General features: G+C 53.2%; 1 protein-coding gene across 2 annotated transcripts in view; it reads left to right on the plus strand.

Annotated features, from left to right (window-relative positions):
• Positions 1 to 22,770, plus strand: part of MSH6 (mutS homolog 6) — a 132,632-nt gene that overhangs the window by 57,439 nt on the left and 52,423 nt on the right. For both annotated transcript variants that reach the window (XM_075339209.1, XM_075339210.1), the window contains one exon: positions 8,189 to 8,306. In XM_075339209.1, the coding sequence (XP_075195324.1) occupies positions 8,189 to 8,306 (118 nt within the window). The remainder of the gene's footprint in view (positions 1 to 8,188; positions 8,307 to 22,770) is intronic.

The following is a 22,770-nucleotide window of genomic DNA, read 5'->3' on the forward strand; positions in this document are numbered from 1 at the left end:
AGCTAGCAGCGCTGTCATCCAAGGCTCCTTTCCTGGTCTTCCACCAGGACAAGGTAGTGCTGCGCCCTATTCAGGAGTTTCTCCCGAAGGTGGTATCCTCTTTTCATCTTAATCAGGATATCTCTTTGCCTTCTTTTTGTCCTCATGCAGTTCATCGGTATGAGAAGAATTTACATTTGTTAGATCTGGTGAGAGCACTCAGAATCTACATTTCCCGCACGGCGCCCCTGCGCCGCTCCGATGCACTCTTTCTCCTTGTCGCTGGTAAGCGCAAAGGGTCGCAGGCTTCCAAAGCCACCCTGGCTCGATGGATCAAAGAACCAATTCTTGAAGCCTACCGTTCTGCTGGGCTTCCGGTTCCATCAGGGCTGAAGGCCCATTCTACCAGAGCCGTGGGTGCGTCCTGGGCATTGCGACACCAGGCTACGGCTCAACAGGTGTGCCAGGCAGCTACCTGGTCGAGTCTGCACACTTTCACCAAACATTATCAGGTGCATACCTATGCTTCGGCGGACGCCAGCCTAGGTAGAAGAGTCCTGCAGGCGGCAGTTGCCTCCCCGTAGGGGAGGGCTGTCTTCGCAGCTCTAACATAAGGTATTTCTTTACCCACCCAGGGACAGCTTTTGGACGTCCCAATCGTCTGGGTCTCCCAATGGAGCGACGAAGAAGGGAATTTTGTTACTTACCGTAAATTCCTTTTCTTCTAGCTCCTATTGGGAGACCCAGCACCCGCCCTGTTGTCCTTCGGGATTTTTGGGTTTTTTCGGGTACACATGTTGTTCATGTTGAACGGTTTTTCAGTTCTCCGATGTTACTCGGAGTGAATTTGTTTAACCAAGTTATTGGCTTTCCTCCTTCTTGCTTTCTTTTTCGCTCCTAATTGGGAGACCCAGACAATTGGGTGTATAGCTATTGCCTCTGGAGGCCACACAAAGTATTACACTTAAAAGTGTAAGGCCCCTCCCCTTCTGGCTATACACCCCCAGTGGGATCACTGGCTCACCAGTTTTGTGCTTTGTGCGAAGGAGGCAACACATCCACGCATAGCTCCACTGTTTAGTCAGCAGCAGCTGCTGACTATGTCGGATGGAAGAAAAGAGGGCCCATACAGGGCTCCCAGCATGCTCCCTTCTCACCCCACTTCATGTCGGAGGTGTTTGTTAAGGTTGAGGTACCCATTGCGGGTACGGAGGCTGGAGCCCACATGCTGCTTCCTTCCCCATCCCTTTTTACAGGGCTCTGGGTGAAGTGGGATTCTATCGGTCTCCAGGCACTGAGGCCGTGCTCCATCCACAGCCCCTGGTATCTGCTGGACATGGAGCGGAGTATCTTCAGGGACATGGCCCTGCTACATGGAGGTACTCTGTGTCCCCGTGGGGACCGCGCAGACACACGGCAGCACTGCTGGGTGTGTTAGTGCGCCAGGGACAGCGGCGCTGTCCGCACTAGTGCCATCGCACACCACAGCGTTGCTGGGTGTGTTAGTGTATTGGGTGACTACTGCGCTAACCGCCGCTGCCATTTTTATTTAAGGCGCCGCTGGGATTTGTGGTGCGCCGGGGACTTCCGCGCCGGCCAGCACTGATATGCCGGCCGCGCTTATTAACTCGAGTCCCCGGCTTCTGGGCCTAGTCTCCCTTCGTTACCGCCCACAGGCCTGACAGTCAGGGTAGGGGCGTGACGCTGCATAGCACAGCAGCGCTGAGAGCTGGAGTATGTTTTGCATACTCCACCCCTCTCACTGTGTGCACTGTGAAACCGGATTCCCGCACTTTCTCAGGCACGCCCACGGCTTCCTTCTCTACAAGGACGCCGGCAGCCATTAGTGTCAGTTTCTGTACGATACAGAGACAAGTGTGGAAGACCTGGCATTCTGATAGTCACACAATCGCTGCAACAGGCGTTAAGCAGCACCTGTGGTGCTAACCCCACTAGTGCAGAAGTGCACTTATAGATATGCTTGTACTATATACATTGCACTGTTTGGTCGCACGTTGTATATACCCTCCTGGATTGTGCGGAGGAGTTATCAGCATATTCTCTGTGTAAAACAAAGGTGCAGAACCACATGTTTTTCTATGCAGCCGGTACAGCATGTACGGCTATACGGCCGGCAGGTTACATAGACCCCCATTATATCCAACTCAGCCGGAGTCTCTGCTAATGGCCAGAGGATGAGGACGGTGTCTGCAGTATTTACTGACAGATTTTCTGAGACTATGGCTATGATACTAGAAGCCTAGCAGTCCGGACATGTCTCTCACAACATGGGCACTGTTGAATCATTGATCCATGGCCCCCCTCAGTGTGAACAACTAACAGCTCCGGGAATGTCACACGCATCCCAGAGTCACGGCTCTGCACAGACGTCAGTCCCAGACAGCCTAAGCGGGCTCACTATGAGCGGCCCTCGGTTTCATCAGGGTCCTAGCAGAAGGACTCTCTGTGTAATGAGGCGGAAGTAGCGGCTCAGGATTCTGATCCTGAGACCGCTCTCAATCTGGATACACCTAATGGTGACGCCATAGTGAATAATCTTATAGCGTCCATCAATAGAATGTTGGTTATTTCTCACCCAGCTCCTCCAGTGGAGGAGTCAGCTTCACGTATTTTTCTGGACCACTCTGCCTTCAGAGAGGCAGTCCAGGAACACCACACTTATCCAGATATGCGCTTCTCCAAACGGCTTAGGATACACGTTATCCCTGCCCCCTGACGTGGTCAAGGACTGGACCCAGTGTCCCTAGCGGCATCCTCCAATCTCCAGGCTTGTAGCTAGATCCATAGTTGCAGTGGGAGATGGAGCTGCACTTAAAGATGCCACTGACAGACAGATGGATCTCTGGTCTAAATCCATCTATGAGACTGTCGGCGCACCGTTGGCTCCAGCATTCTCACCCTTGGGGCACTCCAAGCTATTTCAGCTTGTCTTACACAGATTGACACGGTTACACGTACATCTGTGCCGCAGGTGGCATCCTTAACCTCTCAAATGTCTGCATTTGTTTCTTACGCGATCAGGTTGCCCTAGACTCTGCGAACCGTACGGCAGTAGCCTCCGCTGCTCCGTGTTTTTAAGCAGAGCCTGGTCTGCTCGTTAAGTGAATGGAAGGCAGATTCTGCTTCCAAAACAGGTTGCTTAACCAGTTGCCTTTTTCTGCTGACCGACTGTTTGGTGAGCGTTTGGATGTAACCATTAAACAGTCCAGGGGTAAGGATTCATCCTTTCCTCAGCCCGGACACAACAAACCCCAACAGAGCAGGAGGCAGTCGTGGTTTCGGTCTTTTCGAGGCTCGGGCAGGTCCCATTTTTCCTCGTCCAATGTGGACTCAAAAGGATCAGAGGAGCTCAGATTCTTGGCGGGCTCCGTCACGCCCAAAAAAGAGACAGTCTGAAAACCCGCTTCCAAGGCGGCTTCCTCATGACTTGCGGCCTCCTCTCTCCGCATCCTCGGTCGGTAGCAGGCTCACCCGCCTTGGCGATATTTAGCTGCCATAGGTCAATGACCGTTGGGTGTGAGACATTCTGTCTCACGGGTACAGGATAGAGCTCACTTCTCGTCCTCCAACTCGATTCTTCAGAACTTCTCCACCTCCCGGGCGAGCCGCTGCTCTTCTGCAAACAGGGTGCACTCTATAGGCAGAAAGAGTGATGACCCCCGTTCCTCTTCAGGAACAAGGTCACGGTTTTTACCCCAAATTATTTGCGGTGCCTATAAGAACGGGCCGTTCCGTCCCGTTCTGGATCTAAAACTGCTCAGCAAGCTCGTGGACACCAGGCGGTTCCGGATGGAATCCCTCCGCCATGTCATCGCCTCAATGTCCCAAGGAGATTTCCTAGCATCATTAGGCATCAAGGATGCTTATCCACACGTGCCGATTGATCCAGAGCACTAGCGTTTCTACGCTTCGTTATAGGAGACGAACACCTTCTGTTCGTAGCTCTACCTTCCGGCTAGCGACAGTCCCACTGGTCTTCGCCAAGGTCAGGGCAGCAGTAGTCACAGTCCTGCACTCTCAGGGTCACTCTGTGATCCCATATTTAGACGATCTACTTGTCAAGGCACTCTCTTAGGAAACATGCCGACACTGCCCGAACGTTGCGCTGGAGACTCTCTAGAGTTTTGGGTGGATCATCAACTTTTTGAAGTCAGATCCGACCCCGACCCTATCGCTAACATATCTAGGCATGGAGTTTCATACTCTCTCAGCGATAGTGAAGCTTCCGCTAGACAAACAGCATTCACAACGGGCTGCAATCTCTTCTTTAAGAACCAGTCGCACACATTGAGACGCCTCATGCACTTCCTACGTAAGATGGTAGCAATGGAGGCAGTTCTTTTCGCGCAGTTTCATCTGCGTCCACTACAATGTGACATTCTCCGCCAATGGGACGGGGAGTCGACCTCCCTCAACAGAGTCGTCTTTCTTTCTCAGGCGGCCAAGGAATCTCTACGGTGGTGGCTTCTTCCCACCTCATGGTCAAAAAGAAGGTCCTTCCTATCCCCATCCTGGGCGATAGTTACGACAGACGCGAGTCTATCAGGGTGGGGAGCAGTTTTTCTCCACCACAGCGCTCAGGGTACGGGGACTCAGCAAGAGTCCACCCTTCAGATCAATGTTCTTGAACACAGAGCAGTGTATCTTGCCCTACAAACCTTCCAACAGCAGCTGGACAGCAAGCAAATCCGACTTCAGTCGGACAACTCCACAGCGGTGGCATACATCAACCACCAAGGAAGAACGCGCAACCGGCAAGCCTTCCAGGAAGTCCGGCAGGTTCTGATGTGGGTGGAAGACACGGCATCCACCATATCCACAGTTCACATCCCAGGCGTGGAAAACTAGGAAGCTGACTTCCTAAGTCGCCGGGGTGTGGCCGAAAGGGTATGGTCTCTTCACCCGGACGGGTTTCAGGAGATCTGGCGCCGCTGACAGAGGCCGGACGTCGATCTAATGGCGTCACGGCACAACAACAATGTGCCAGCTTCATGGCACGGTTTCACAATCATCGAGCTCTGGCGGCAGACGCCTTAGTTCAGCATTGGTCGCAGTTCCAGCTACCTTATGTGCCACCTCTGGCATTGTTGCCCAGAGTGCTGCGCTAGATCAGGACCGACTGCGGCCGCGCCATCCTCGTCGCTACAGATTGGCCGAGGATGTTGTGGTTCCCGGTTCTGTGGTGCCTCACGGTAGGCTAACCGGGGGCACTACCAGACCAATCAGACTGGCTGTCTCAAGGGCCATTCTTCCATTTGAATTCTACGGCCCTCAACCTGATGGTGTGGCATTGGGTCCTGGAACCTAGTGTCGTCAGGATTACCTCAGGACGTGGTTGCCACCATGAGACAGGCTAGCATACCAACGTCCGCCAAGATTGACCACAGGACGTGGAAGATATTCTTATCTCGGTGCTCGGCGCAGGGTGTTTCTCCCTGGCCGGTTGCATCGTCTGTTTCCTTCCTTCCTGCAATCTAGGTTGGAAAAAGGGTTGTCGCTCAGTTCCCTTTAGGGACAAGTCTCAGCGCTATCTGTATTTTTTCAGAAACGACTTCCTCAGGTACGCACGTTCCTACGGGGAGTTTGTCGTCTCAGCACTCCGTACAAGCGGCCGTTAGAGCCCTGGGATCTGAACAAGGTTCTAATTGCTCTCTTGATGCCGCCTTTCGAGCCTTTGAAAGAGGTCTCCCTTCCCGCTTTTCTCGGGAAGTGGCCTTCTAGTAACGGTCTCGTCTCTTAGGAGAGTTTCCGAGCTAGCAACGCTCTCATACAAATCTCCCTTCCTGGTCCTTCACCAGGACAGGGTAGTTCTGCGTCCGATTCCGGAATTTCTCCCTAAGGTGGTATCCCACTTTCATATCAATCAGGATATCACCTCACCTTCTTTGTGTCCTCGTCCAGTCCATCAATTTCAGAAGGATTTGCATCTGTTGGTTCTGGGGAGAGCACTCAGGTTCTACTTCCCGCATGGCGCTCCTGCGCCACCCGGATGCACTCTTTGTCCTTGTCGCTGGTCGGCGTAAACAGTCGCAAGCTTCTGAATCCACCCTGGCTCGGGGGATCGAGGAACCAATTCTTGAAACCTACAGTTCTACTGGGCTTCTGGTTCTCTCAAGGCTGAAGGCCCATTCTACCAGAGCCGTGGGTGCATCCTGGGCATTACGGCACCAGGCTACGGCTCAGCAGGTGTGTCAGGCACCTACCTGATTGAGTCTGCATACTTTTACCAAGCATTTTCAGGTGCATACCTACGCTTCGGCAGACGCCAGCCTAGGTAGATAAGTCCTTCAGGCGGCGATTGCCCACCTGTAGGAAAGGGCTGTTTGACGGCCCTATCACGAGGTATTCTTTTACCCACCCAGGGACTGCTTTTGGACGTCCCAATTGTCTGGGTCTCCCAATTAGGAGCGAAAAAGAAGAAGGGAATTTTGTTTACTTACCGTAAATTCCTTTTCTTCTAGCTCCAATTGGGAGACCCAGCACCCGCCCTGTTTTCTCGGGGTTTTTCTGTTTTTTCGGGTACACATGTTGTTCATGTGGTATGGTTCAGTTCTCCGATGTTTCCTCGGATTGAATTGGTCTTTAAACCAGTTATTGGCTTTCCTCCTTCTTGCTTTGGCACTAAAACTGGTGAGCCAGTGATCCCACTGGGGGTGTATAGCCAGAAGGGGAGGGGCCTTACACTTTTAAGTGTAATACTTTGTGTGGCCTCCAGAGGCAATAGCTATACACCCAATTGTCTGGGTCTCCCAATTGGAGCTAGAAGAAAAGGAATTTACGGTAAGTAAACAAAATTCCCTTCTTTGCACTAAAACTGGTGAGCCAGTGATCCCACTGGGGGTGTATAGCCAGAAGGGGAGGGGCCTTACACTTTTTAGTGTAATGCTTTGTGTGGCCTCCGGAGGCAGTAGCTATACACCCAATCGTCTGGGTCTCCCAATAGGAGCTAGAAGAAAAGGAATTTACGGTAAGTAACAAAATTCCCTTCTTTTTTTTTTTTCTTCTCCCAAAACTGGGGATAAAATGAAGGGGGGGTGCATTTTCTACTCCGGATATGACAGTGGTGGAGCGGGGCCACAGGAGGCAGGGTCGGCAATACAGAGGGCTCGAAGGAGGGGAGTGTCACTGCAGGGGAGCGGCTCAGGAGGGTCACAGGACGGAGGGTTGGCGATGCGGTGAGTGCTATTGACCTGACAGCGGGGCTGCTGCCTCCATTGAATCACCCACAGTTGACGCAATGGACTTCAAGAAAAATGGCTGCGGTGCGTGTGCATATTGATGCAATGGACTTCAAGAAAATGGCTGCGGTGCCTGTGCATATTGATGCAATGGACTTCAAGAAAATGGCCATAAAGTCTCACCTGTGCACGTGCCGCCTTCGCGGCAATTTTCACGAAGTCAGCCGCGGAGGGTTCAATGGTGCCCGCACTCTGCCAGCAGATCAATGGTGCCTCCTGCTGCAACACCCCCCGAGCCAGTAGTATCGCCAAGCCTCCGCCCACTGACACTCCTGAACCGCGACCCCCCCCCCCCTCTTCTGAGCCCGCAGTATTGCCAGCCCTACCTTCTGTGACCTTCCTGAGCCACTCCACCACCGCCGCTCCCCCCCTGGTGAGCCATAAGACACGCTAGGATTATAAGACAAACCCTCATTTTAACATTAAAAAATATTTTTTTTAATATCTTCCCCCTCTAAATATGGGATGCGTCTTATAATCCGGTGCGTCTTCTAAACGAAAAGAGTATATGCCGTATTTTTTTATTGTATTGATGCACAGAACCCTGTTGTAGTGACCACAGCAGCTGGTATCCCTGACTCCTCCTGACTTGTAGGCCCAATGCAATATTGTCAGTGCTACTTGACGAATGCATCCATTATGATGAGCAAATAGATTCACTCGTCTGTATGTGAAATTGTTTATGGTGGAGATGGTCGACCATAACTTTCCTAGTGTACCCATCAGCCGTATTATAGCAGGTGTGGTTTTTTGTTTGTTTTTTTTTGTTTATATTAAGCTAGGGAAATTGCTACAGATTTCCAGACTATGTTAAAATAGAGGAAATGTCTTTTTATTTTCAGCCATACACAATTGATAATATTTCTGTAGTCTATAAGCTATGATATTAGGCCTGAGGTCTGTTGGCTTAGTCTCCTTATTTCCTATTTCTCTGCTGTTTGTCTTTGCAGGCCGGTCTCATGGTGGTTATGGCACAGCTGGGCTGTTACGTGCCCGCAGAAGTGTGTAAGCTGACTCCTGTGGACAGAGTATTTACCAGGCTGGGAGCATCGGACAGAATCATGTCAGGTAATACGGCCGACTTGGCAGCACACTACATATTTCACTGAAGAAACTTTAGGGGGGGCCATAAAGATTCTTACATAATAGACATCTAGCCATGGACACTCGCTAACGAAAATATACAATAAATTGAAGTTTGTCCCACAATGTCTTTTTAGGAGTGGAGTGCACTTCTCCCCATTGCTTGATTGACCGCTCAGAGCAGCAGCTGTACTGGGCCGCACTGTATGCTCCGATGCTTCTATATGAAGCAGCTTTGCTTTTGCAGCATTGGATGAGCATTGGATGAGCATAGTGGCACTGAGGCTGAGATTGGGCCCTAATGGTGGTCCCAAGAACCCCCGGCCAGCTTCAGAACAGCGCTTACAAACTCAGTAGGAAACTGCTTGAAAGAACTACAGTGGTGGGTTCCCCAAGCGTTGAGCCATAAGAAATATACCGTATTTTTCGCTTTATAAGACGCACCCCAAATTAAGACACAAAAAAGGTAAAAAAAAGAAAAATGGGGTCCGTCTTATACTCCGGTGTTCTCTTACCGGATTGACATCCGCAGTGATTGTGACAGCGTTCGATGCATGTATGATCACACTTCCCCCTTGTGGGTGGGCTGTTACATGACAGAAAGTTACATTACTGAGACGGGGGATGAGATTCTGTGTAGAAGGAAGAGAGGAGGCTGCGGAGGATAAGCGCGAGCCGGAGCTCTTCCCTCCTACTACCTCCTCCCTGCTATCTACATAGACCTAGCACCGTCATCTCCGGTCTCTAACTTTGTTCTCACAAAATACAGATTTTCTTTGTCGCTCCATTGGGAGACCCAGACAATTGGGTGTATAGCTTATGCCTCCGGAGGTCACACAAAGCATTACACTTAAAAGTGTAAACCCCTCCCCTCTGCCTATACACCCTCCCGTGCATCACGGACTCCTCAGTTTTATTGCTTTGTGGAAGGAGGCACACATCCACGCAAGCTCCACATCTTAGTCAGCAGCAGCTGCTGACTATATCGGATGGAAGAAAAGTGGGCCCATACAGGGCCCCCAGCATGCTCCCTTCTCACCCCACTCGGGTCCGCGGTGCTGTTAAGGTTGAGGTACCCATTGTGGGTACATAGGCAGGAGCCACATGCTGTTTTCCTTCCCCATCCCTTAGGGGCTCTGGGTGAATGTTATCCTGACCGGTCACCAGGCGCTGGGACCGCGCTGCCTCCGCAGCCCCTGGGGGAATCTGCTGGACAGGAGCCGGGTATCATCAGGGACAAGGCCCTGCGACTCTGAGGTACTCTGTGTCCCCTTGGGGACGGCGCATAGTGCGCCTGGGTAATTGACACTGCAGCAGCTGCTGGGTGTGTTAGTGCGCCGGGACTACCGCGCTGGCCGCGCTTGTTTGCCGGCCACGCTTATAACTTTAGTCCCCGGCTTTTGCGGCCTAGTGCCGCATATTCCCGCCCCCGGGCCTGCCAGTCAGGGGTAAGGGCGGGACGCTGCACTGGACATCAGCGCTGAGGGCAGGAGCATACTTTGTATCCTCCTCCCCCCTCACTGAGCACCGTGGGGCACCAGATTCCCGCACTTTTACAGGCACGCCCACGGCCCCCTCCTCCTCTCTGAACGCCACGCTTGAGAACTTCAGAGGGGAGACAACTGAGCTCCACAAACCGCATCCTCGGTCGGTGGCAGGCTCTCCCGCTTTTGCAACGCCTGGTTCCCACATGTCCAAGACCGATGGGTGAGAGACATTCTGTCTCACGGTTACAGGATAGAGTTCAATTCTCGTCCTCCGATTCGTTTCTTCAGAACATCTCCGCCCCCCGAGCGAGCCGATGCTCTTCTGCAGGCGGTGAACTCTCTGAAGGCAGAAGGAGTAGTTGTCCCCGTTCCCCTTCAGCAATGGGGTCACGGTTTTTACTCCAACTTGTTTGTCGTACCAAAAAAGGACGGATCTTTCCGTCCCGTCCTGGACCTCAAACTGCTCAACAAACACGTGAAAACCAGACGGTTCCGGATGGAATCTCTCCGCTCCGTCATCGCCTCGATGTCCCAAGGAGACTTCCTGGCATCAATAGACATCAGGGATGCTTATCTCCACGTGCCGATTGCACCAGAGCATCAGCGCTTCCTGCGTTTCGCCATCGGGGACGAACACCTTCAGTTCGTGGCATTGCCTTTCGGCCTGGCAACAGCCCCACGGGTCTTCACCAAGGTCATGGCAACAGTGGTTGCAGTCCTACACTCTCAGGGACACTCAGTGATCCCTTACTTGGACGATCTTCTTGTCAAGGCCCCCTCTCGGGTGGCATGCCAACACAGCCTGAACATTGCTCTGGAGACACTCCAGAGGTTCGGGTGGATCATCAATTTCCCAAAGTCAAAACTGACACCGACACAATCGCTGACATATCTCGGGATGGAGTTTCACACTCTCCCAGCGATAGTGAAACTTCCGCTGGACAAACAACGATCACTACAGACAGGGGTGCGATCTCTCCTCCGAGCCCAGTCGCACCCCTTGAGACGCCTCATGCACTTCCTAGGGAAGATGGTGGCAGCAATAGAGGCAGTTCCATTTGCACAGTTTCATCTGCGTCCTCTTCAAATGGGACATTCTCCGCAAATGGGACAGGAAATCGACGTCCCTCGACAGGAACGTCTCCCTTTCTCGGGCAGCCAAGGCATCCCTTCAGTGGTGGCTTCTTCCCACTTCTTTGTCGAAGGGGAAATCCTTCCTGCCCCCATCCTGGGCTGTGGTCACGACGGACGCGAGTCTGTCAGGGTGGGGAGCGGTCTTCCTCCACCACAGGGCTCAGGGTACCTGGACTCAGCCAGAGTCCTCCCTTCAGATCAATGTTCTGGAGATAAGGGCAGCGTATCTAGCCCTGAAGGCGTTCCAGCCGTGGCTGGAAGGCAGGCAGATCCGAATTCAGTCGGACAACGCCACGGCGGTGGCATACATCAACCACCAAGGCGGCACGCGCAGTCGGCAAGCCTTCCAGGAAGTTCGGCGGATTCTGCTGTGGGTGGAAGCCACAGCCTCCACCATCTCCGCAGTACACATCCCGGGCGTGGAAAACTGGGAAGCGGACTTTCTCAGTCGCCAGGGCATGGACGCAGGGGAATGGTCTCTTCACCCGGACGTGTTTCAAGAGATCTGTTGCCGCTGGGGGAAGCCGGAGGTTGACCTAATGGCGTCCCGGCACAACAACAAGGTCCCGGCATTCATGGCACGGTCTCAAGATCACAGAGCTCTGGCGGCAGACGCCTTAGTTCAGGATTGGTCGCAGTTTCAACTGCCTTATGTCTTTCCTCCTCTGGCACTGCTGCCCAGAGTGTTACGCAAGATCAGGTCCGACTGCCGCCGCGCCCTCCTAGTCGCCCCAGACTGGCCAAGGAGGTCGTGGTACCCGGATCTGTGGCATCTCACGGTGGGTCAACCGTGGGCACTACCAAACCGACCAGACTTGCTGTCTCAAGGGCCATTTTTCCATCTGAATTCTGCGGCCCTCAACCTGACTGTGTGGCCATTGAGTCCTGGATCCTAGCGTCTTCAGGGTTATCTCAAGAGGTCATTGCCACTATGAGACAGGCCAGGAAATCAACGTCAGCCAAGATCTACCACAGGACGTGGAGGATCTTCTTATCCTGGTGCTCTGATCAGGGTTTTATTCCATGGCCATTTGCCTTGCCCACTTTTCTGTCTTTCATTCAATCCGGAATGGAAAAGGGGCTGTCTCTCGGCTCTCTTAAGGGACAAGTCTCGGCGCTCTCTGTATTTTTTCAAAAGCGTCTAGCAAGGCTTCCGCAAGTACACACGTTCCTGCAGGGGGTTTGCCACATAGTCCCCCCCTTACAAGCGCCCGCTAGAACCCTGGGATCTGAACAGGGTGCTAATGGCTCTTCAGAAACCACCTTTCGAGCCAATGAGAGATATTTCTATTTCTCGCCTCTCGCAGAAGGTGGTCTTCCTAGTGGCAGTCACATCACTTCGCAGAGTGTCTGAGCTAGCTGCACTGTCATGCAAAGCTCCCTTCCTGGTGTTTCACCAGGACAAGGTGGTTCTGCGTCCGGTTCCGGAATTTCTCCCGAAGGTGGTATCCCCTTTTCATCTCAATCAGGATATCTCCTTACCTTCTTTTTGTCCTCATCCAGTTCACCAATGTGAAAAGGATTTGCACTTGTTAGATCTTGTGAGAGCACTCCGGCTCTACATTTCTCGTACGGCGCCCCTGCGCCGCTCGGATGCGCTCTTTGTCCTTGTCGCTGGCCAGCGTAAAGGGTCGCAGGCTTCCAAGTCAACCTTGGCTCGGTGGATCAAGGAACCAATTCTTGAAGCCTACCGTTCTTCTGGCCTTCCGGTTCCTTCAGGACTGAAAGCCCATTCTACCAGAGCCGTGGGTGCGTCCTGGGCATTGCGGCACCAGGCTACGGCTCAGCAGGTGTGTCAGGCGGCTACCTGGTCGAGTCTGCACACTTTCACGAAACACTATCAGGTGCATACCTACGCTTCGGCAGATGCCAGCTTAGGTAGGCGAGTCCTCCAGGCGGCGGTTGCCCACCTGTAGGAAGGGGCCGTCTTTCGGCTCTATTACCGAGGTATTCTTTACCCACCCAGGGACTGCTTTTGGACGTCCCAATTGTCTGGGTCTCCCAATGGAGCGACAAAGAAGAAGGGAATTTTGTTTACTTACCGTAAATTCCTTTTCTTCTAGCTCCAATTGGGAGACCCAGCACCCGCTCCTGTTCCCTTCGGGCTGTTGTTCTTTTGTGTACACATGTTGTTCATGTTGAATTTCTTCGGCGCTCCATTGGGAGACCCAGACGATTGGGTGTATAGCTACTGCCTCCGGAGGCCACACAAAGTATTACACTAAAAAGTGTAAGGCCCCTCCCCTTCTGCATATACACCCCCCGTGGGATCACGGGCTGCTTCAGTTTTATGCTTTGTGCGAAGGAGGTCAGACATCCACGCATAGCTCCACTGTTTTTAGTCAGCAGCAGCTGCTGACTATGTCGGTTGGAAGAAAAGTGGGCCCATACGGGGCCCCCAGCATGCTCCCTTCTCACCCCACTTTTGTCGGCGGTGTTTGTTAAGGTTGAGGTACCCATTGCGGGTACGGAGGCTGGAGCCCACATGCTGTTTTCCTTCCCCATCCTCCCTCGGGGCTCTGGGTGAAGTGGGATCTTACCGGTCTCCAGGCACTGAGACCGAGCTCCATCCACAGACCCGGAGAACCTGCTGGATATGGAGCTGGGTATCGTCAGGGACAGGGCCCTGCTACATTAAGGTACTCTGTGTCCCCGTACACATCGCGCACACACACACCAGCATTGCTGGGAGTGCTAGTGCGCCGGGGACAACAGCGCGGAGCGCTTGTGCTATTATTCACTGCAGCTTAGCTGAGTGAATTTGTGTGTTAGAAACTGCCGCGCCGGCCGCTGCGGGGTGTTTTACACTGTGGCGCGGCTGGGACTTGTGGTGCGCCGGGGACTTCCGCGCTGGCCGTGCACATAGGACGGCCGCGCTTATTACTCGAGTCCCCGGCTTTGCGGCCTAGTTTTCGCTTCGTTCCCGCCCCCAGCCCTGCCAGTCAGGGGAGGGGCGGGACGCTGTACAGAAAGTCAGCGCCGAGAGCTGGAGTCTGCTTTGCATTCTCCAGCCCCCTTCACTGGACACAGTGGGACGCCAGTTTCCCGCTCTTGTCTGGGGCACGCCCACGGCCCGCCCCTCTTCACAAGACGCCGGCAGCCATTCCTGCACGCAGTCTGGGCTGGAGAAGGGAGACAAACTCTGGGCAACCAGTCACAGGATTCGGGCGACCACACACCCGCCTTTGTGCGGGCGGTAAGCAGCACCTGAAGTGCTGACCCCACTAATGCCATTTGTACTTTATGCCTAGATGGCTAGACTACAGCAGCAAAAAGCAAGGGTGCTAAGGCACAGGCTTTCTAGGCTGCTTGTATTACATGTGCTGAAGTGTTCATTTGTACTTTATGCTGGTATGCTATACACTGCACTGTACGGTCGCTATTCTTGGCTATATACTCCTAGATGGCTGGACAACAGCAGCAAAAAAGCAAGGGTGCTAAGGCACAGGCTTTCTATGCTGCTTGTACTGCATGTGCTGAAGTGTTCATTTGTACTTTCTGCTTGTATGCTATACATTGCACTGTTCGGTCGCTATTCTTGGCTAAGGGTATGTGCGCACGTTGCTTTTTACCTGCTTTTTACCTGCTTTTTTGCTGCTTTTTCTTCTGCGCTGTTTAATGCCAAAATGGATGTGTTCTTCTATTCAAGCAAAGTCTATGGGAATTTGGGTTTCTTGTTCACACTATGTTGTTCAAAATGCTGCCTTTTTGTGGCAGAACTTTGGTCAAAAACTCAGCTTTGCAGTGCAAAACCCAAATGGCAAAAACAATTGACACGTTGCTTCTTTGAAAAGCTGAGTTTTTGACCAAAGTTCTGCCACAAAAAGGCAGCATTTTGAACAACATAGTGTGAACAAGAAACCCAAATTCCCATAGACTTTGCTTGAATAGAAGAACACATCCATTTTGGCATTAAACAGCGCAGAAGAAAAAGCAGCAAAAAAGCAGGTAAAAAGCAACGTGCGCACATACCCTTATGCTTCTAGATGGCTAGACAACAGCAGCAAAAAAGAAAGGGTGCCAAGGCACAGGCTTTCTATGCTGCTTGCTCTGCACGTGATACTGTTCCACACGGCAGGTTCCACTGTCCCCATTGTGTGCAATGCTCCCCTGTAGCACTTGGTCAGCCGGGGTCTCTGCTAGAGGTGGCCAAAGGAACCACCTGTGAACCCTGTCCAGGGACAGGGACGGAGTTGCAGTTTCGGCTGATAGATTGTCTGTGACTGTGACTAACATCTTAGAGACTTTGCAGTCCAGACGGACCATGGGCAATGTTGATACAATGCTCCCTGGCCGCCCTCATTTGGAACAAATCAGTGCTCCGGGGGGGTCCCATGCATCCCAGGGCGCAGGCTCTGACACGGACGACAGTCCCAGACAGTCTAAGCGAGCTCGCTGGGAGCGGCACTCGGCTTCATCACTGGTTAGGGTCCCAGCAGGACTCTCTGTATGATGAGGCAGACGTAGCTGATCAGGACTCTGATCCTGAGACCGCTCTCAATCCGGATACTCCGGATGGTGACACCATAGTGAATGATCTCCTAGCGTCCATCAAGGGAATGTTGGATATTTCTCCCTCAGCTCCTCTGGTGGAGGAGTCAGCTTCACAGCAGGAGAAATCCCTTTTCAGTATCTCAAGCGTATTTTGAGTACTTTTCTGGCCACTCTGACTTCAGAGAAGCAATCCGGAAACACCACACTTATCCAGATAAGCGTTCTCCAATCGTATTAAGGATACACGTTATCCTTTTTTCTCCCTGACGTGGTCAAGCGCTGGACCCAGTGTCCAAAGGTGGATCCTCCAATCTCCAGGCTTGCGGCTAGATCTATAGTTGCAGTGGAAGATGGGACTTCACTTAAAGATGCCATTGACAGACAGATGGTCCTCTGGTTGAACTCTGTCTATGAAGCTATCGGCGTGTCGGTTGCTCCGGCATTCGCAGCCGTATGGGCATTCCAAGCTATTTCAGCTGGTCTTGCACACGTGGGCACTGTCACATGTACATCTGTGCCGCAGATGGCGTCCTTAACCTCGCAATGTCTGCATTGCGACTTACGCTATTAATGCTGTCCTGCAATACGGGCCGTACGTCAGTGGCGTCCGCCGACTCCGTGGTTTTACGCAGAGCCTTGTGGTTGAGGGAATGGAAAGCAGATTCTGCTTCCAAAAAAGTGCTTAACCAGTTTGCCATTATCTGGTGACTGACTGTTTGGTGGGCGATTGGATGAAATCATTAAACAGTCCAAGGGTAAGGACTCTTCCTTACACCAGCCCAGATCAAACAACACAACAGAGGAAGGGACAGTCGAGGTTTCGGTCCTTCCCAGGCTCGGGCAGGTCCCAATTGTCCTCGTCCAAAAGGACTCAAAAGGCTCAGAGGCGCAGATTCCTGACAGGCTCAATCACGCCCAAGGAAAGCAGCCGGAGGAACCGCTACCAAGGCGGTTTCCTCATGACGTTCAGCCCTCTCTCTCTCCGCATCCGCGGTCGGTGGCAGACTCTCCCGCTTTGGCGACATTTAGCTGCCACAGGTCAAAGACCGGTGGGTGAGAGACATTTTGTCTCACGTGTACAGGATAGAGTTCTGTTCTCGTCCTCCGACTAGATCTTCAGAACTTCCTCACCTCCCGACCGAGCCGATGCTCTTCTGCAGGCAGAAGGAGTGGTAATCCCTGTTCCTCCTCAGGAACAAGATACGGGTTTTTACTCCAATCTGGTTGTGGTACCAAGACAACGGCTTTTTCCGTTCCGTTTTGGACCTAAACCTGCTCAACAAGCACGTGAAAACCAGGCGGTTCCGGATGGAATCCCTCCGCTCCGTCATCGCCTCAATGTCTCAAGGAGATTCCTAGCGGCAATAGACATCAGGATGCTTATCTCCACGTGCCGATTGCTCCAGAGCACCGGTGTTGGCTACGTTTCGTTATTGAAGACGAGCATCTTCAGTTCGTAGCCCTGCCCTTCGGTCTGGCGACAGCCCCACGGCTTTTCACCAAGTTCATGGCAGCAGTGGGAGTAGTCCTGCACTCTCAGGGTCACTCTGTGATCCCTTACTTGGACGATCTACTTGTCAAGGCACCCTCTCAAGAGGCATGCCAACACAGCCTGAACGTGGCGCTGGAGACTCTCCAGAGTTTCGGGTGGATCATAAACTTTTCAAAGTTAAATCTGACACCGACCCAATCGCTGACATATCTTGGCATGGAGCTTCACACTCTCTCAGCGATAGTGCAGCTCCCGCTGAACATACAGCGTTCACTACAGACGGGGGTGCAGTCTCTCCTTCAAGGCCAGTCACACCCCTTAAGACGCCTCATGCAGAGGCAGTCCCTTTCGCGCAGTTTCATCTGCGTCCACTTCTATAGGACATTCTTCGCCAATGGGATGGGAAGTCGTCGTCCCTAGACAGGAACGTACCCCTTTCTCAGACGGGCAAGGACTCTCTTCAGAGGAGTCCACCCTTCAGATCAATGTTCTGGAAATCTGGGCAGGGTATCTTGTCCTGCAAACCTTCCAGCAGAGGCTGGAAGGCAAACAGATCCGAATTCAGTCGGACAACTTCGCAGCGGTGGCATACATCAACCACCAAGGCGGAACACGCAGTCGGCAAGCCTCCCAGGAAGTCCGGCGGATTCTGATGTGGGTGGAAGACAGAGCATACACCATATCCGCAGTTCACATCCCGGGCGTAGAAAACTGGGAAGCAGACTTCCTCAGTCGCCAGGGCATGAACGCAGGGGAATGGTCTCTGCACCCGGACGGGTTTCAAGAAATCTGTAGCCGCTGGGGGAGGCCGGACGTCGACCTACTGGCGTCTCGGCACAACAACAAGGGCCCGATTTTCATGGCGCGGTCTCACGATCAAAGAGCTCTGGCGGCAGGCGCCTTAGTTCAGGATTGGTCGCAGTTCCAGCTACCCTATGTGTTTCCCCCTCTGGCACTGTTGCCCAGAGGGCTACGCAAGATCAGCTCCGATTGCCGCCGCGCCATCCTCGTCGCCCCAGACTGGCCGAGGAGGTCGTGGTACCTGCATCTGTGGCATCTCTCACGGTCGGCCGACCGTGGGCACTACCAGACCGACCAGACTTACTGTCCCAAGGGCCGTTTTTTCCATCTGAATTCTACAGCCCTGAACCTGACTGTGTGGCCATTGAGTCCTGGATCCTAGCGTCTTCAGGATTATCTCAAGACGTCATTGTCACCATGAGACGGGCTAGGAAGCCGACGTCTGCCAAGATCTACCACAAGACGTGGAAGATATTCTTATCTTAGTGCTCTGCTCAGGGAGTGTCTCCCTGGACATTTGCATTGCCTACTTTTCCTTCCTTCCTGCAATCTGGTTTGGGAAAAGGTTTGTCGCTCGGCTCCCTTAACGGACGAGTCCCAGCGCTGTCTGTATTCTTTCAGAAGCGCATAGTACGACTTCCTCAGGTACGCACGTTCCTGCAGGGGGTTTGTCACATTGTCCCTCCGTACGAGAGGCCGTTAGACCCATGGGATCTGAACAGGGTACTAATTGCTCTCCAGGAGCCGCCCTTTGAGCCTCTGAGGGATGTTTCACTTTCTCGACTTTCACAGAAAGTGGCCTTTTTGGTAGCGGTCACGTCTCTTCAGAGAGTGTCCGAGCTAGCAGCGCGGTCATCCAAAGCTCCTTTCCTGGTGTTTCACCAAGACAAGGTAGTGCTGCGCCTGATTCCGGGGTTTCTCCCTAAGGTGGTATCCCCCTTTTCATCTCAGTCAGGATATCTCCTTACCTTCCTTTCTTCAGCGCTCTATTGGGAGACCCAGACGATTGGGGTATAGCTACTGCCCTCTGGAGGCCACACAAAGCACTACATTAAAAGTGCAAGGCCCCTCCCCCTCTGGCTATACCCCCCCCGTGGTATCACGGGTTCTCCAGTTTTAGCTTTGTGTGCGAAGGAGGTCAGACATTCCATGCATAGCTCCACAGATTTTAGTCAGCAGTAGCTGCTGACTATTTCGGATGGAAGAAAAGAGGACACATATAGTGTCCCCAGCATGCTCCCTTCTCACCCCTGGATGGTGTTGTAAGGTTGAGGTACCTATTGCTGGTACAGGGCTGGAGCCTGACATGCTGTTTTCCTTCCACATCCCCTGGTAGGGCTCTGTGGAAGTGGGATCCTGCCGGCCTCTCAGCTCTGACGCCGGGCTCCATCCACAGACCCATTAGAACCTGATGGAGACGGAGCAGGAGTACGATCAGGGACAGGCCCTGCATCATACAGGTACTCTGTGTCCCCGGCAGGCACAGACACACTCCGGGCTGGCTGGGTGTTGTAGTGCGCCGGGGACCGCAACGTTGGAGTTAGTATCCCTACAGATTACTGGGGGATTTTTTGTGTATGGGAACGCAGCGCCGACCCCCTCTGGACCGGGCGGCGCTGCTGTGACTTGTGGTGCGCCGGGGATCCGCCGTCCGCGCTTTTACGGCGGCGGCGGTTATAAATTGAGTCCCCGGCTTTTTGGGCCTAGGACGCCGGCAGCTCCGATTCGTTCCCGCCCCCACCCTGTCATTCAGGGTAGGGGAGAGACGCTGTTCGCTAGCAGCGACGAGGGCTGGAGCCTGATTTACATGCTCCAGCCCTCACACTAGGCACAGAGGGAAGCAGGCTTCCCGCTCTTAGCCAGGAACGCCCAGGGCCCGCCCCCCTTCTCTCTCAGGACGCCGGCAGCCATTACATGCAGTCTGGCTGGAGGAAGGACGCAAGGCTCTGGGAGACCTGGACTAGGGGCTATCTGGCGACCACACACCCGCTTTTTAAGCGGGCGGTAAGCGATTTTTCTGTGCTGGTCCCTCTAGTGCCTCACGGTGTATCGGTGTACTGTGTAGGATATAGAGATATTGTATTTCTTGCACTGTGAGGTCGCTTCTGGCTGCATCTCCCAGATCCCTCTGTGGAAGCAACAACATGCCATCCTCAAAACGCAAGGCTGCCAAGGCTAGGGCTGTGTATACTGCGTGTGCTGCATGTGGGGCTAATCTACCAGCAGGCTCCGATGACCCCCATTGTGTGCAATGCTCCGACCCGGTGCTGCTTCGCCAGCCGGAGTCAGGAGAGGTAGTGACCCAGGCTGAGACGCTTGTAAGTCCTGCCCCGGTGTCAGGGACAGACTTTGCAGTTTTTGCTGATAATATGTCTGTGTCTATGGCAAAAATCCTTGAAACCTTGCAATCTATGCATGGGGCTCAGTCTTTGGGCACGGCGAGGCCTCTGTCCTCAGGTCCCCCTCACTTGGAATTAATCCAGCCCACAGGGGGGTCCCCGGCTTCACAGGCCGAGGATTATGACTCAGATGATAGCCCCAGCCACCCTAAGCGAGCTCGCTGGGAAAGACCCTCGACGTCATCACACTGCTCAGGGTCTCAGCGCAATCAGTCTCCCTGTGATGTGTCTGATGAGAGTGATCAGGAATCCATTCCTGGAACCCCTCTCAACCTGGATACCCCTGATGGGGATGCCGTGGTAAACGACCTTATCTCAGCCATCAATAGGCTGTTGGATATTTCTCCCCCAGCCCCTTCAGCAGAAGAGGCGGCTGCGGAGCAGGAGAAGTTTCGTTTCCTTTATCCCAAGCGTAAATTGAGTGCTTTGTTGGATCACGCTGACTTCAGAGAATCAATCCAGAAGCACGACGCTCACCCAGAAAGGCGTTTCTCTAAACGATCTAAAGATACGCGTTTCCCTTTCCCCCCTGAGGTGGTCAAGCGCTGGACACAGTGTCCAAAGGTAGACCCCCCGATTTCCAAACTCGCAGCTAGGTCCATAGTTGCAGTGGAGGATGGCGCTTCACTTAAAGATGCCAATGACAGACAGATGGACCTTTGGTTAAAATCTGTCTATGAAGCTATCGGCGCGTCGTTTGCTCCGGCATTCGCAGCCGTATGGGCACTCCAGGCTATTTCAGCTGGCTTAGCAAAAGTGGATGCTGCTATACATCCAGCAGTGCCGCAAGTGGCGCACCTTACCACGCAGATGTCGGCGTTTGCGTCTTCAGCTATCAATGCGGTCCTAGAATCTACCAGTCGCACCTCAATGGCGTCCGCCAATTCGGTAGTTTTGCGCAGAGCCTTGTGGTTAAAGGACTGGAAAGCAGATGCTGGTTCCAAAAAATGTTTAACCAGTTTGCCTTTATCTAGAGATAGACTGTTTGGCGAGCCATTGGCTGATATCATTAAGCAGTCCAAGGGTAAAGACTCCTCTTTACCACAACCCAGAACAACCAAACCTCAGCAGAAAAAGTGGCAGCAGAGGTTTCAGTCCTTTCGAGGTTCGGGCAAGACACCGTTTACCTCGTCCAAAGGGACTCAGAGGACGCAAAGAAACTCAGATTCGTGGCGGGCTCACACGCGCCCCAAGAAAGCAAATGGAGGCTCCACTTCCAAAGCGGCTACCTCATGACTTCCAGCCCCCTCCCTCCGCATCGCCGGTCGGGGGCAGGCTCTCCCGCTTTTCCGGCATTTGGATGTCACAGGTCAAAGACCGGTGGGTGACGGACATTTTGTCTCGCGGGTACAGAATCGAGTTCAATTCTCGTCCTCCAGCTCGGTTCTTCAGAACCTCCCCACATCCAGACCGAGCAGATGCTCTGCTGCAGGCGGTGGACTCCCTAAGAGCGGAAGGAGTGGTGATCCCAGTCCCTCCTCAGGAACAAGGGCAAGGGTTTTACTCCAATCTCTTTGTGGTTCCAAAAAAGGACGGCTCGTTCCGTCCTGTTCTGGACCTAAAACGGCTCAACAAACATGTGCACGCCAGGAAGTTCCGGATGGAAACCCTGCGTTCTGTCATTGCCTCAATGTCCAGAGGAGACTTCCTTGCCTCAATAGACATCAAAGATGCTTATCTCCACGTGCCAATTGCTACAGAACATCAACGTTTTCTACGTTTTGTGATAGGAGACGACCATTTTCAGTTCGTAGCTCTGCCATTTGGTCTGGCGACAGCCCCACGGGTCTTCACCAAGGTCATGGCGGCGGTGGTAGCAGTCTTGCACTCTCAGGGACACTCGGTGATCCCTTACCTAGACGATTTATTGGTCAAAGCTCCCTCTCAAGAGGCATGTCAGCGCAGCCTGAATGCTACGCTGGAGACCCTACAGTCTTTCGGATGGATCATCAACTTTCCAAAGTCGATCCTATCACCGACTCAATCACTAACGTATCTTGGCATGGAGTTTCATACTCTAGCAGCGATAGTGAAGCTTCCGCTGAACAAGCAGCGGTCACTACAGACAGGGGTGCAATCTCTTCTGCAGGGCCAGTTGCATCCCTTGCGGCGCCTCATGCATTTCCTAGGGAAGATGGTGGCAGCCATGGAAGCAGTTCCCTTTGCGCAGTTTCATCTGCGCCCACTTCAATGGGACATTCTCCGCCAATGGGACGGGAAGTCAACGTCCCTGGACAGGAAAGTCTCGCTTTCCCAGACGGCCAAGGACTCCCTACAATGGTGGCTCCTTCCCACCTCATTGTCTCAGGGAAGATCCTTCCTGCCCCCATCCTGTGCAGTAGTCACGACAGATGCGAGTCTGTCAGGGTGGGGAGCAGTATTTCTCCACCACAGGGCTCAGGGGACGTGGACTCCGCAGGAGTCCACCCTTCAGATCAATGTTCTGGAGATCAGAGCAGTGTATCTTGCTCTACTGGCCTTCCAACAGTGGCTGGAAGGAAAGCAGATCCGAATCCAATCGGACAACTCCACAGCGGTGGCATACATCAACCACCAAGGAGGGACGCGCAGTCGGCAAGCCTTCCAAGAAGTCCGGCGCATTCTAATGTGGGTGGAGGACAGAGCATCCACCATATCCGCGG

This window comes from Anomaloglossus baeobatrachus, chromosome 3 (genome assembly GCF_048569485.1).
Source record: "Anomaloglossus baeobatrachus isolate aAnoBae1 chromosome 3, aAnoBae1.hap1, whole genome shotgun sequence".
In the NCBI taxonomy this organism is placed as follows: domain Eukaryota; kingdom Metazoa; phylum Chordata; class Amphibia; order Anura; family Aromobatidae; genus Anomaloglossus; species Anomaloglossus baeobatrachus.